Source organism: Bos indicus, chromosome 19 (assembly GCF_029378745.1).
Source record: "Bos indicus isolate NIAB-ARS_2022 breed Sahiwal x Tharparkar chromosome 19, NIAB-ARS_B.indTharparkar_mat_pri_1.0, whole genome shotgun sequence".
In the NCBI taxonomy this organism is placed as follows: domain Eukaryota; kingdom Metazoa; phylum Chordata; class Mammalia; order Artiodactyla; family Bovidae; genus Bos; species Bos indicus.
The window spans coordinates 31,626,027-31,640,596 of record NC_091778.1 but is presented as its reverse complement, the minus strand read 5'-3'; the positions used below and the strand labels follow the sequence as shown (position 1 = coordinate 31,640,596).

The 14,570-nt window shown below is 48.1% G+C and overlaps 1 protein-coding gene across 7 annotated transcripts in view; it reads right to left on the bottom strand.

The window, feature by feature from the left end:
- Positions 1-14,570, bottom strand: part of DNAH9 (dynein axonemal heavy chain 9) — a 285,075-nt gene that overhangs the window by 235,435 nt on the left and 35,070 nt on the right. For all 7 annotated transcript variants that reach the window (XM_070773106.1, XM_070773107.1, XM_070773102.1 and 4 more), the window contains exons 9-14: positions 13,287-13,437; positions 11,811-11,925; positions 7,533-7,601; positions 5,281-5,407; positions 3,192-3,447; positions 1,742-1,983 (exon numbers count right to left, since the gene is read on the bottom strand). In XM_070773106.1, the coding sequence (XP_070629207.1) occupies positions 1,742-1,983; positions 3,192-3,447; positions 5,281-5,407; positions 7,533-7,601; positions 11,811-11,925; positions 13,287-13,437 (960 nt within the window). The remainder of the gene's footprint in view (positions 1-1,741; positions 1,984-3,191; positions 3,448-5,280; positions 5,408-7,532; positions 7,602-11,810; positions 11,926-13,286; positions 13,438-14,570) is intronic.

The window sequence follows — 14,570 nt, the reverse complement described above, 5'->3', positions numbered from 1 at the left end:
TGAATATTCATTGGAAGGACTAATGCTGAAGCTGAAACTCCAATAATTTGGTCACCTGATGCAAAGAACTGACTCATTTGAAAAGACCCTGATGCTGAGAAAGATTGAAGGCAGAAGAAGAAGGGGACGCAGAGAATGAGATGGTTGGATGGCACTACCGACTCAATGGATATGAGTTTGAGTAAGCTCCGGGAGTTGGTGATAGACAGGGAAGCCCAGCATGCTGCAGTCCATGGGGTCGCAAAGAGTGAGACAAGACTGAGCAATCGCTCAGTGATGTGAACTGAACCCAGGTGGTGGAGGTGATTTAATCGCCGAATTGTCTCTGACTCTTCGAGACCCCATGGACTGTAGCCCACCAGCTTCCTCTGTCCATGGGATTTCCCAGGCAAGAATACTGGAGCGGGTTGCCATTTCATTCTCCAGGGGATCTTTCTGACCCAGGGATCAAACCTGCATCTCCTGCATTGCAGGCCAATTCTTTACCACTGAACCACCTGGGAAGCCTAACCTATCCAGGGAAGTTCCAAATACATGGAAATTAAACAATATACTCCTAAGTGACCACTGAGTTAAAGAACAAATCACAAGAGAAACAGTTTAAAATTGAAATGAGAATGAGGCAGAACAAATTTGGGGAATGCAACTGAAGAAGTAGTATGAGGGAAATTTACATCGTCAAATGTTTGTATTAGAAAGGAAGACAGGCTTGGAATCAATATGCTTAAGTTTCTACCCTCATAGGCTAGAAAAGAAGGATTGAGCAAGTAGTCCCAAATCGACTAGACAGCAAGAAATGATAAAGAATAGATTAGTAAACTAGAAAACAGATAAAGAAAATTTAAAAGATCAAAAGTACAACATTTGATTGGTCTTCAAAAACCACAGAAAACCCAAAGATAACAACTGTGATTCACTACTGACTGTGCATGAGAACTGCCCCATGGCCTCAGCAGGACTGACTGGAGCTGGTGGCCATTTATGACTTACAGCTCTTTTCCTTTGTCCATTTTGGGTGATAAGACACAAGGATTCCCTGCTCATAATGCAGGGCAGAGCCTTACTGCATGAAGTCTTACTGCATGCTCAGTTGCCAAGTCATGTCCGACTCTTTTGTGATCCCATGGACTGTAGCCCACCAGGCTCCTCGGTCCAAGGAATTTCCCAGGCACGAACACTGGAGTGGGTTGCTATTTCCTCCTCCAGGGGCTCTTCCTGACCCAGGGATGGAACCTCTGTCTCCTGCATCGGCAGCTGGGTTCTTCACCTCTGAGCCACCGGGGAAGAGCAGTGCTCTGCATTTGTCCTTCTCTTTATCGAGTGCATCTTGTGTGTCTCCAGGCTCAGTAGGGCTAGGTCATGAAGACAATGCTGGAGGGCCACACTACGTTGTGGGGATGAGTTCGGGGTGGTTAGTGCAGTAGATAATTTAGGATTCTGCACTTGGCATCTCCTTCTACCTGTTGGGGTTCTGTGTGTGACGTTAAGGTATGTGGCAACTAAGCGGTGTCACTATTAAGATAGTTTTAACACTGACACACTGATACCAGAATGTGACTTGGCACTCTCTCCCTCCATTAGTTTTAGCTCTTTTGCTATCAGTTTTAACTTCTATCAATGACTGCAGAAGACACAGCATCTACTGGTTGTTCTAATTCCCAAATCACTTCTAGCACCCAAACACTCTCCTTGGCACTTTTCCTGGACTGGTGGGATGTGTGCCTGAGAGGTGGGTTATTACCTGCACAAGGGCATGGATCTTCAGGCCAGATTCTTTGATGTGACAGTAATATTTTTCCACTCGATCATGCTGATCATCCATAGAGAGAAGGCATTCCTTTTTCCCATCTTTTCTCTTAAACATTGGTGACATCCATGTTTTCATGATGCTCTGAATCTCTTCCACATTGTCTTTAGTTTTCTGAATTCTTTGTTCGAGATCATGAATACTATTGGTGATCTGAATGACATAATCCCAAATACCTGCTCCCCAAAAGAAACAGCATTAATTGAAATAGCTTATAGTGGCAGAGCAAAAGGTGTGATTGCTCTGAAAGATAGGGATTTCATACTTGTGGGTTTTATAAGACTTTTCTGAACAGGCTAGTTTGTTATCATCAGAGCTTTTCCCATCCTAGTTAATATCATTAAGCCACCCCTGACGCTAACCCTGGTTACATGTTCTTTGAGGGTGGGGTGGTGTTCCCCTATAACTCACAGATCATAGTCTCCCCCACAGTCCTGCACATGGAACTCTGCATGTATTAATCAGTCAATGAAAGTTTATGGAATTGAACTGGAGGATATAAGAAAAGTAAGTGCATAGTTCCCTTATTTAAGATACTTATGGTCCAGTTAAGAAAAAGTCTTCCCTTGGGCTTTCCTTGTGGCTCAGTTGGTAAAGAATCTACCTGCAATGTGGGAGACCTGGGTTCGATCCCTGGGTTGGGAAGATCCCCTTGAGAAGGGAAAGGCTACCCACTCCAGTATTCTGGCCTGGAGAATTCCATGGGGTTGCGAAGAGTTGGACACGATTGAGTGACTTTCACTTTCACTTTCTAAGAAAAAGTAATGAAAGTAGAAAGAAGAAAAAAATAAATCACCCAGAATTCTACTACTTGGAAAAAAAAAGAGAGAGAGAGAGAGAGAAAGAGGGTTACAATGATGTGTACTTTGTTGCACTCAGTCACTCAATCAAGTCAGACTCTTTTGTGACTCCATGGACTGTAGCCCGGCAGGTTCCTCTGTCCCTGGGATTTCCCAGGATTTTCCCAAGAATACTGGAGTAGGTTGCCATTTTCTTCTCCAGGGGAGTCTTCCTGACCCAGAGATCAAACCCACATGTCTTGCATCTCCTGCATTGGCAGGCTGATTCTTTATCACTGTGCCACCTAATACAGTGTAATTCCTCCCCCATGGAGTGCCTGGTATATGCTGGAGACTACGGGTGAGTTCACGCAAACTCCCCAGACTGTGGTAGCAAAGATGTCCAAACCTCCTAGCCACAGAGAGGAGGCAGAAGAGGGACACCATTCCTCCATGTCCTCTCTGCTTTGGATGCATATCCGAGAGCACGGAGCCATGCTTCAAACCCGAATCAGGTTAACCAGGGAGCAAACTGAGGTTCTACCAACTTTATTAGAATCTTGACTCTCAGCCTTTCCCCCAGACTCCTGGTGGAGGCCTATTACCTTCTGTCTTCCAGTTCAGAGTCTCCTCTGCAGCTCTCAGGCAAAGATCGATATCTTGCAGCTCTTCCTGAACTAATGGAAATTCCACCTCGAGCAGAGTTTTCATAACCTTGTTGTACCAAGTTGCCGTCAACTCCAAATTAGCCACGAGCTGCCGGTAGAACTCTCTGGAGGAGAACATGGCTGCTGCTGTCTCGGGGATGTGCGTCATTTGCTGGGGTTGAAGATAACTCATTTCTTTCAGCACGGAGACCAGCTGGAGGAAAGAGTCGACATGAGTTCCTGCGGTTCAGTGGTATCGAATAGCAGCAACATAGGTCAGGACCGGGAAACCCCAGAAGGCCTTCTGGGTCTCTTTTTTACTTCTACTAGTTCCTTAAATCTTCTCTGCAAGGGAAAATTGAGTATTAGGCAAAAGGAAGATGATCAGGAAGCACTAAGACTTACCGAATCTGTAAATTACAAAGAGTAAGAAGAGGAAAACCTGAGAAAGAAGACGCCAGCCATAGCCAAGGAGGGCTCTAGCTTGATGCTTTTGGGCATGTGGATGATGAAAACAGGGGCTTCCACGGTGGCTCCAACAGTAAAGAATCTGCCTGCAATGCATGAGAACTGGGTTTGATGCTTGAGCCAGGAAGATCTCCTGGAGAAGGGCATGGCAACCCACTTCAGTATTCTTGCCTGGAGAATCCCATGGACAGAGGAGCCTGGTGGGCTATAGTCCCATGGGTTGCAAACAGTCAGACTCAACTGAGCAATTATCACTTTCCATGATGAGAACAGTCGGTCCCTGGTTGCGGAGCCATGCTCTGTGGCGGGGGTTGGGGGCTGGGGGGTGGTCAGGGGAAGGACTAGGATCACCCACATGCATGAAGACCATCTGCCCCCTCCCCACAAGGTCACAGACACTGGCAGAGTTGAGAGGAGGTGCACGTTTTACAACTTTAGTTGTGAAATATAATTATTGGAAATATCCCTTAGTTTCTGTAACTCTTTCCTGGCATGCTTTGTGCTTTAATATACTAAAGTGAAAGCGAGGGCTGCTCAGTCACGTCTGACTGTTTTGCGACCCCACGGATTGTAGCCCACCAGGCTCTTCTGTCCATGGAATTCTCCAGGGAAGAATACTGGAGTGGGTTTGCCATTTCCTACTCCAGGGGATCTTCCTGACCCAGAGATCAAACTTGGGTCTCCCACATTGCAGGTGAATTCTTGACCATCTGAGCCACCAGGGAAGCCTTATTCTAAAGGCTTAATATACTAGGGGGTCAGGAAATAGATGTCACACAGGCCTCTCTGAACTTCTTGAGGGGAGGCATTGAGTTTAGTGGGAAGTGCAGAAGGGAAAAGCCAAGCTGATGTGGTCCCGTGCAAAAGACAGAGGCCTCCAGCAGGGTTTCCAGACATCCCATTCTTCATCCCTTGCTAATTTATTGTGTTATCTCGGAGTTGATTGAGGATTGATACATATAAGGACAGATGACAAAACACAGAGCTAGCCAGATTCCCCCCAGCCCCAGCCCCACCTCCATATCAAGACTCCTGGGCTCCCAGTTCTCCTTCCAGTGGTTCTGGGTCAGCTCTCATTGCTGTCCTGACAACACTGAGACAAAGGCTCATCCTTTAGCCGGGAAATGACCTCAGCCTCCTAGTTTATACTGAAATAAGCTCAAGATAGATATTAAAATTTTAAATGTAAAAAATGAAAAAAAAAAGAATAAAAGCATGGACTGTTTATATAATATGGCAGTAGAGAGGGCCGTTTCAAATGTACAACCACAAAATAAAAGATAAGGTGGGCCCAGTTGACTCTGATACCAAAAGATCAGTGGTATTTTGCAGTACTTTCTGTTGTGTGACATCAGAGCAAATTCACTGGGGGACCCTGGAGGAAAACATGAAGAGTAGACATCTTAAGAAAACACTACACCCTAGGATTCACTCCTCCCAAAAATGAAATGCAGGGTGCAAGTTCTTTGGACCACCTTTTGCATATTCTTATAAAAAGCCAGCCTGTTGGCCTTTGAAATCAGCAGAGTCAAAAATGCAACTCTTAGAGAACAAAAGGAAGTTCCTTCCATCGACTTACCTGTGGACTAAAGTTGACAGTGATCTGCTTTGTCTCCGGGTCACGTCTCAGAAGTGGCCGTGAAAGGTTGTACTGGGACTTCTCTGCTACTGTTTGACACCAGTCCCCATAAAGTCTTGTTTCATACCTGTGAGATCAGAGACAATGGGCACCTCACACGCACCCTCCCAGCTTCCCAACATCTGGCAATGATTAACTGAAGATATATCTACATAGATAGATGTATACATAAAATAGCATCTCTATCATTGCTGTTTAGTCACTAAGCCATGTCTTACTCTTTCGTGACCCCATGGACTACAGCCCACCTCCAGGCAAGAATACTGGAGTGGGTTGCCATGCCCTTCTCCAGGAGATCTTCCTGGCCCAGGGATCAAACCTGCATCTCCAGCATTTCCTGCATTGGCAGGAGGATTCTTTACCACTGAACCACCAGGGACGCCAACCTCTCTATATCTATCTTTTAAGATGTACGTCTCATGAATTGAAGATGCTAATTTGTAAAACATTTGAGTACGTTATGAAGTCAGAGTCATTGACTCGGCCAGGCACGGCAGCTTCTACATGTAACCCCTTGTTTCTAAAGGTGGCATAACTTAAATCATGGGAGAGTGGAAAGAGAGGCTCCATGTGACCTTGGGGGGATAAGGGAAGTGGCCATTAGACTTAGGAAACGTTGGAAGAAGTTATTGAGTAAGGTTTCCTCTGATACTAATCTTCACATAGCTCATGGACATGCACTATTCAGTCATTTCACACTGATGTATTGGGCTTGGGAGAGGAAATGATGAATAAATACCCCACAACAAATGTAGCTAGTGCTACAACCCCAGGTCAATGGAGGACACAGGGAGTATACAGGGCAGCAGGCTTCAAGTGGCAGAAGAAGGTGAGTGGGTAGGGGTGATAAAGAGGATGCTGGGGAGGGCCTCACACAGGAGGGGCCAAAGTGACGGTCTGCTGAGTCTCAGAGGATGAATGGTGGCTGGGCAGCGATGGGGGAGTGAGTGTTCACAGCAGGAGCAGCAGGCTGTGTGCTGTGTGCTGGGGACAGTGAGTAGACGGTAGGTCAGAGGGAGGAGGGGGCGAGGGCCAGGACGGGAGAGGGAGGCTACATCAGCGAGCACTTCTGCCTTCTTGTTAAACATTTACTGGGCTGCACCAAGTCTTAGTTGAGGCATGCAGGATCTTTAGTTGAGGCATATGAACTCTTGGTTTTGGCATGGGGGATCTAGTTTCTGGACTAGAGATGGGACTGGGGCTCCCTGCATTGGGAGTGTGGAGTCCCAGCCACTGGACCACCAGGGACGTCCCCAGGGAGCACTTCTCATTTCACATTAAGGAGATGATGGAGGTACTGAGAGGCTTCCCAGATGGGTGCGTGGGGGGACACGGGGTGTGGGGACAGGGGATCCGATGACAACGTGGGCACTGAGGGACAGGTTCAGAGCAGGGAGGCTCGGAGGAGCTGCTGCAGCAGCTCGGGCCCAAGACGCTCTGGTCTTTGCTGAAGATGTAGGGGGTGGGGACACAGAGGAGGGGGCAGATTGGAAGCTAGAATTCAGGAAGTCGAAGGGACAGAACGTGGGTGACCTGGTAGGTGGGGATGGCCCAGCTAACGCTAAGTCTCCACAATGCTAAGTGTGACCACAACTATAATCATAACTGTCATGTCTGCAGCCCTCCTCTCCTGAATCAGGAGACGAGCCAGCATCAGAGAGAAGCAGCAAGACGTGGGTTGTATCTGGACCCTGTCCCCTCAAGAGACCAGACAATTGTGAGCCCATGTAAAAGCTTCATTCTTGTACTTTCTCCATAAAAGGACTCGGGCAGTATTTTTTTCTAACCTACTGTCTCTTCGTGCAGTGCCAACTGTCACCTTGTGCTTAGTGAGCAGCGACTGACTTCCTGGGACCCTGATCTCGGGGAGACACGGGGAGCACTGCACCTCTAGTTCTGCCGAGTTAGGAAACTCACTCCCCTCGAAACTACACTGGAAAAGCAGCTGTTTCTAGACTAGAGCCACGTCCCCCCAGAGACCTGGTGTTTGCGACCCAGAAGAACTGTATTCACAGGTATCGTGATTATAACATAAAACATGGAGTGACGCTTCACTGCTGCTGGGGAACATGGACACACTCGGGACTGCACGGGGCGATGGTAGAGCGGGGCGGGGGGCGGGGGGAAGAGGGGTACGGGTGTTGGGAGGGGGCTTCAGTTTACAAAAAGATGCAACCGCAGAAGCGGCTTACTTTTCCAGCAATGAGAGCGTGTCTTCATATTTTTGTATCATACGCGTTGCTTCGGCAGATTCCATGCAACTACCCGTACAAAAGAGGGAGAAAAAAATGACATCGAGTTAGAAGTTGAAATAATGATCTGAGTGACCAACTGCAGCCAGCCTGTAAAGTAGAGATTGACTAGCCTTCCGGTCCAGTTTCCAAAGGCAAAGGCCCCTGAATGAGCCTGCCGCTTTTCCTCCTGAACATCCTCCATTGGCCACTAGAGGGCAGGTGTGCTTCCCCCAATACAGGCAGCGGTCAGGGGACAGGACAGCCCCTCTCCTCCAGGGCTCCACCAGCCCCCTCGCCCTGGCCGGCCAGTCAGTCGTGCCCCGGGAAAATGAAGTCCTTCAAAAACTTAACAGGACACTGAGACACGAAAGAAAAATTCTAGGTGCTGCAGTTTCCTGAATTTAAGAACAAAATTGTATATAACATTATACATTATACATTATAACAAAAACTATATAACATTATATACCTGTATGTGTATATGCATATAACAATGCATATATAAAACAACTATTTATATACACATCCCCACATATTTAAGCATTGTTATACACATAACTGAATATAAACTTATTTTCTGTTCTCTGAAATCCATCTAGGACATGTAATGGGAAATTCTGCTCATTACTCATTGCCATGGTGTTTTTTTTGGGGGGGGGGGGGGTGGTGAGCGCAGGTGATTTGTGAGTTCTTTATTTTATTAACTTATTTATTTTCGGTTGCACTGGATCTTCGTTGCTTTGCATGGGCTTTCTCTAGTTGCAGCGCACAGGCTTCTCCTTGCAGTGGCTTCTCCTGTTGCGGAGCACAGACTCTAGGGCACGTGGGCTTCGGCAGCTGTGGCTCGCAGGCTCTAGAGCACAGGCTCAATAGCTGTGGTGCAGGGGCTTTAGCTGCTCGGAGGCACGTGGGATCTTCCTGGACAAGGTATCGAACCTGTGTCTCCTGCATTGGCAGGCAGATTCTTTACCACTGGCCACCAGGGAAGCCCTGCCATGTTCTATGAGGGCCCCTTCCACCTCCTGCATCCCCAAACTTGAGCACACACCACACACATACATGCGCACAGACACACACGTGCATACACTCGTATGCTCACATGGGCAGACACATGCTCAGAAGCTTCTCCAGGTCCACTGAGGACCACAGAGGTGCTATTATTACCCACACCTGCTCCCTGGTTCTGACGCTTCTTTACAACACAAAAAGAGAGTCCAGCTCTGAGGAAAGCTGAAGTGTCCATAATTTTCAGAAACCTTCACACGAACTGTGTTGGAGGATCTTGTTTGTTCTGCTGGCAAAACGAGGCAGCTTATTGCAAAGATTCTTTAAAACCCATTTGCTCTTTAAGCCAACATAGGATTTCTTCACAAGCTCCCCTGAGCTTCGATAAATGCCCTCATGCCTGCAGAGAAAGCACTGGATTTCCTGGCTTTTTTCCCAGTCACTCGATTCCCTTTCCTGGTGAAGGAGCAGAGGCGTCTGCAGGGCAGCGAGGAACAGGGGGTGGGTTCGGACCAGCCCTCCCCTCACGAGCCCTGGGGTTTCCACAAGTCTCCTGACCCCAGATCTCAGTTTCTACCTGAAAAAGAATGAAGCTACATATGACCCAGCAATCCCACTACTGGGCATATACCCAGAGAAAACAATAATTCAGAAAAAGATATATTCACCGCATTGTTTATTGCAACACTATTTACAATAGCCAGGACGTGGAAGAAACTTAAATGTCCATCAACAGAACAGATGAAGAAGATGTAGTACAAAGACACAATGGAATATTACTCAGCCATAAAAAGGAACGAAATGGAGTCATTTGCAGAGATGTGGATGGACCTACAGACTGTCACCCAGAGTGAATGAAGTCAGGAAGAGAAAAATATTGAATATGAATGCACATATGCACAATCTAGAAAAATAGTAAAGATAACCTTATTTGCAAAGCAGAAATAGAGACACAGATATAGAGAACAAACGTATGGATACCAAGGGGGCAGGGGTGGTGGTGTGATGAGTTGGGAAGTCCGGATTGACATACATACACTATTGATACTGTGTATAAAATAGAGAACTTGTGAGAACCTACCGTGTAGCACAGGGAACCTTACTCAGTGCTCTGTACGGGAAACGGGAAGGAAATTTTCTAAAAAAGGGGGATATATGGATATCCATAGCTGATTTACTGTGCTATACAGCAGAACCTGACACAGCAGTGTAAAGCCACCAATTTAAAAAAATAAAAGGAACAAGTTTAGAGGCGTGAGTGGCTTCTCACACCTCAGCCCCTGTGACTCCCCTAGCAGGCTGGAGAAGCCACAGAAATAAGCACATCAAACTCCCTGTAGATTCTGCTTTACTTCATGGTGAAGAGCTGACAAACGAGTTCATAAACATATGACAGAGTATATACACAAATGTGAGTTCATGATTAAAATAAGTGGATATTTTCATGGGAGGCATGGAGGATATGGTGGGGTGCCACTCAGATGCCCTCATGGGGACCACCCGCCACCCCCAATCTCCCTTCACCAAGAATTCGGGATGCTGATGACACCTCCCTCTTTGGGAACAGTCTCAGCCGACCAGACAGAACTGCCTCCTCTCCCAGGGCCACACCCCCTCACACCCCACAGCCACTTCCAATGACCAGCTGATGTAGGGGGACAAAGGCCAGGCAACTGTACAGACTTCCCCACTGGGCAGGCTGAAGCCTGCCTGCAGCTGTGCTACAGCTCAGCTCCTCCTCTGCCTGGCTCCCGCCTCTCCTCGTATCCCCCTGACACCCTGCCCCAGACACTGGCCCCTAAAGCATCCCTGTTAACTCCTGCACACACGCCTCGGAGTCTGCCCCAGCGAACCAGACCAGGACAGCTCCCGCAGGACACATGCCCAGACAAAGCCCTGCCACCCTCCCTGGCCATTCTCATATCTTCTCCCTCCCACCTCAGAGCGGGGAGCATATTGGAGAAGATGGGGGCTCAGCTGGACTCTGGAGCTCCCTGTGGCTGAGGGAGCCCCCGGGGAGAGCTCTGGGCAAGGACCCCTGAGTCCCAGATGCCTGTTCCATTTCTGTCTTTGTACTTTCTGGACTCCAGGCAGGTCACCTCATTTCTATCTGCCTCAGTGTCTCCGTCTGCAAAATGAAGCGCTCCCTCAGACAGTGTAGATGAAGTAGATGGATCTCCCAGTGGGCAGATGTGACCCACAGGCACGATGGCTTGACTAGTATTGAGTTTGAAAAAAAAGAGGAATACTTGCTGGTTCTAAAGCTGGGTGTCTCACACTTGTGAGACAAAATTCCCATTTGTTTTGATCATGAACTCACATTTGTGTGTATACTCTGTAATATATTTATGAACTGGCTACTGAAAGTGGTTTGGACTCCTCACCATGAAGTGAAGTAGAATCTACAGGGACCTCCAGGCTTTCAGCTTCTTTCCAACAGTTGGGAGATTTCTCACACTGCATTGTTTCTCCTTGGCATTAGATGGTGTTGTGGAGGCTCCCTTCAGACCCCAGCCTGGTTTGTCTATTGTCATTTAGTCGCTAAGTCCTGTCTGACTCTTTGTGACCCCATGGACTGTAGCCTGCCAGGCTCCTCTGTCCATGGGATTTCCCAGTCAAGAATACTGGAGTGGGCTGCCATTTCCTTCTCCAGGTAATCCTCCTGACCCAGGACTGAACCCACATCTCCCGTGGTGCAGGTGGATTCTTTATCACTGACCCACCAGGGAAGCCCTTGGCCAGTAGCTACCTGGCTGCTATGAACTGAATGTTTGTGTCCTCCCCACATTCAAATGTTGAAGCCTAAGGGAGGCCTTTGGGAGGAGATTAGGTTACAGGGCAAATCCCTCACAAATGGGATGAGTGCCTGTATGAGGAGAATTCAGACAGCTCTTGAGTCCCTCCTGCCAAGTCTGAGGACACAGTGGGAAGACGGCCATCTGTGAGTCAGGAAGCAGGTCCTCCTGAACAGACACCAAATCTGCTGGGACCTGGACCATGGACTCCCCAGCCTTCAGAACTGAGAAAGTGAGATTGCTGATGTTTATAAGCTCCACCCCTCCCCCCCATCTATGGTATTTCTGAATGGACTAAGACACTGGCTGATTGTTGGGAAGAAAAGAAGATGATCTTTGTGCCTCAAGGAAGTGAGTCGAGCTGCTATGATGCTCGAAATTCAGAGAGATAGCGGAAGTGTGAAATGAACCTGCGTTTCAGGAACAGGGTACTCACGGGTGTGTCATGCATCTAAAGTTGTCGAAGGGACCCTGGATGCGCTGCCTCAGCTCCTGTGCCCAGCGGAGGCCCCCGGCCACAGTGGGCATGTTCTTGTGCACGGAGGAGAACCCTGGGGACAGGGCACAGCAGACTGAAGCGTGGCTCTCGCCCTGAGCCCTGCTCCGCCCACGAACAACCCCTGTATCATGAAGGTGGTCCCATACACCATAGGGATGGTCCCAAACGTTCTGGGGATAGCCCCATGTAAAGCTGAGGCCAACAGAATTTCTGGATGACTTCCTCAGGGAACTCCATCCTTAATGACCTTACTGTGAAACCTGTTTATAGAAAGAGTGGTCCTGTTACTCCAGCATTTAAAACTTCTGAAAATTTCCAATTGCCTGAATAACGAATTCTGGATTCCCTAATAGGGTGTTCAGAGAACTTCATGACCTGGTCCCAAACTCAACGGCTGACCTGATCTCCCTGTATACACCTCGACTGGCTACAGGCAGGTCCGACTAGCCACCTTCCACATCCTGTCATGCTTTGCTTCCAAGGCATGGCCTCTTCTCTCTGGCTGTCCATCTCCCCATCTTTCAGGGTCCAGCACAAGGCCACCATCTCCATTAACTCTCCTCCCACCTCCCAGCCCAATTCATCCTGTTTTGCTACCTTATCTTTTTTTCTTGTTGTTTTTCTTTTTCTTTTTTTGGCTGTGCCCCTTGGCACGTGGGATCTTAGTTCCCACACCTGAGATTGAACTCATGTCCCCTGCAGTGGAAGGACACAGTTTTAACCACTGCATTGCCAGGCAAGTCCCTTGCTACAGTTCTTTATAACTCCATTTATGCCAATTGTGTTCCCTGAAGAACCACCTTTTAGGATTAATTGTTCTCTCCCTTATCCTGGTCGGCCTCTGCATGCAGTGCCCACAAATGGACCTTGCATACAGCATGGCCTTAAGAAATGTTTGCAAAGCTGAACTGAACTGGTTGACTTTCAAACAGACAAGGCAGGGCATCTAAGAATTGCAATAACAGCAGAGATGCCACACCTAGGTGTGTAATTGCCCACTGTCAGACTCCTGATGGCTCCTCCCTCCGAAAGCATGGTTGGTACGGCACTGAAAGGGATGAGAACCGTTTCTCAAACATGTGCAAATATACCGTGGAATTGAGGTATGTTGAAGATTAATCAGTGTGGCGGCATGGATCGAGGTTCAGCTTATATATTACGCTGAGGTTTCCACTGACCAGAGGCAGCAGTCAGGACTTCACCGGTCTGGGTGAAGTCTGCCAAACCTGCCCCAGACACGGGGAAATGCACAGTTCAGTGAGCTCAACTATCGCGCGAGATGGTCTGGATCTTCATGCAAGAAGATTGTGCTTTTGGAGAATGTCCTAGAGCCACAGCAGACGTGTAACCAGAGGACCTGTGCCCTTTCTGCTAATAGACGCCCCCATCCAAGTCTCCTGGCAGCAAGCTTACCATGCTCTGCCTCCTCCTGGACACGCTGACTGTGGATCAGCCTCACAGCATCCAGATCCTCGCTAAACATGCGGATGAGCACCAGGTATCTTTCAGAGGCATCCTGTGCTACCACTGGTCTCTCCAGGAGGCTTCCTGCTATGTCCAGCAGCTGCAAAAGAGGCAGAGGAAGATGGGGAAATGTCACAGACCCCACCTTTCCATCGTTACATTAATCCTCTAGCCCAGTTTTTTCCTTCATACGTCTGTCCTCCAAGGTAAGAGGGTCATGGATGGACAATTAAGAATCAGCAGAAGAAAAAAAAAAAGAATTGGCAGATACTCATAGCCTGTCCATCTCACCTTTGTTTCTGAAGGAGGGATCCCTGTGTGCTGAATGACCTACTGGACCCTCCTCTTGTGTTGTGAGAAGCTGGGTAGAGGGTAACATGAAGAGAAAATTAAAGGTGTCAGAAAGAGTAAGCTGACATACATCATAAAGACCCGATGCAGAGATGGAGGGTGATGATGGAGAAGAAACAAGAAGCTAAGTGTGCTGGCTGTTGGGGAGAATTAGGAGGGCTAAAATTTGAGAGTAGGGGCAAGAAAAGAGTTTCAGAGAGCAGTTGCCCCCAGAAGGCAGTGGTTTCGAGGACACTCTGAAGATGTTTTCTGTGCATTATGACTGCCCTGCCCCCTTGGTGGGAACAGCGGGATCAAAATGCTGAAGTGTTTTTCGTCTTCTCCTGGTTGCTAGACTGTTTCTCTGATTGTGATGCTGCCCTGAGACAAGGTCAGGGCAAAGTGGATGAGTTCAGTTGTGTTTAGGATACAACAATACATGACTTCTAGGACCACCCTGTTTTCCAACCCCAAATCACCCAAATCCCAGGAGACAGCAGAAAAGAGCTCTCCCTCCATGGAGGCATAAGCAAGCAGTTTTCACCGAGTTCTGGCTCAAACATCCTGTTGGGAGGGGTGGGCTGAGGGACCACTGCAGCCAGCCTGTACCGTCCAGCTCGGGTTCTCTGACCCTGACATACTGCTTCAGGTCACATCCACTGAGGCACACCTAGTGGTCAGATGGTCTTACAGCAGTAACGGGGTATCTGGACTCAGGGGATCTCTCAGTCCCTACACAACCCGAAAACACACTTCTTTGCATGAAGCTATGAACACAGGAGCTCTTGTCTGGACTAAAGGAGGAAGGAAGGGCTTTGGTTTCTTGTTGGTGAGATGACTCCAAAGAGAAAAACCAAGCAGGCAGAAGGGACTGAATGGCTACAGTTCTCCTACAAGGTCCAT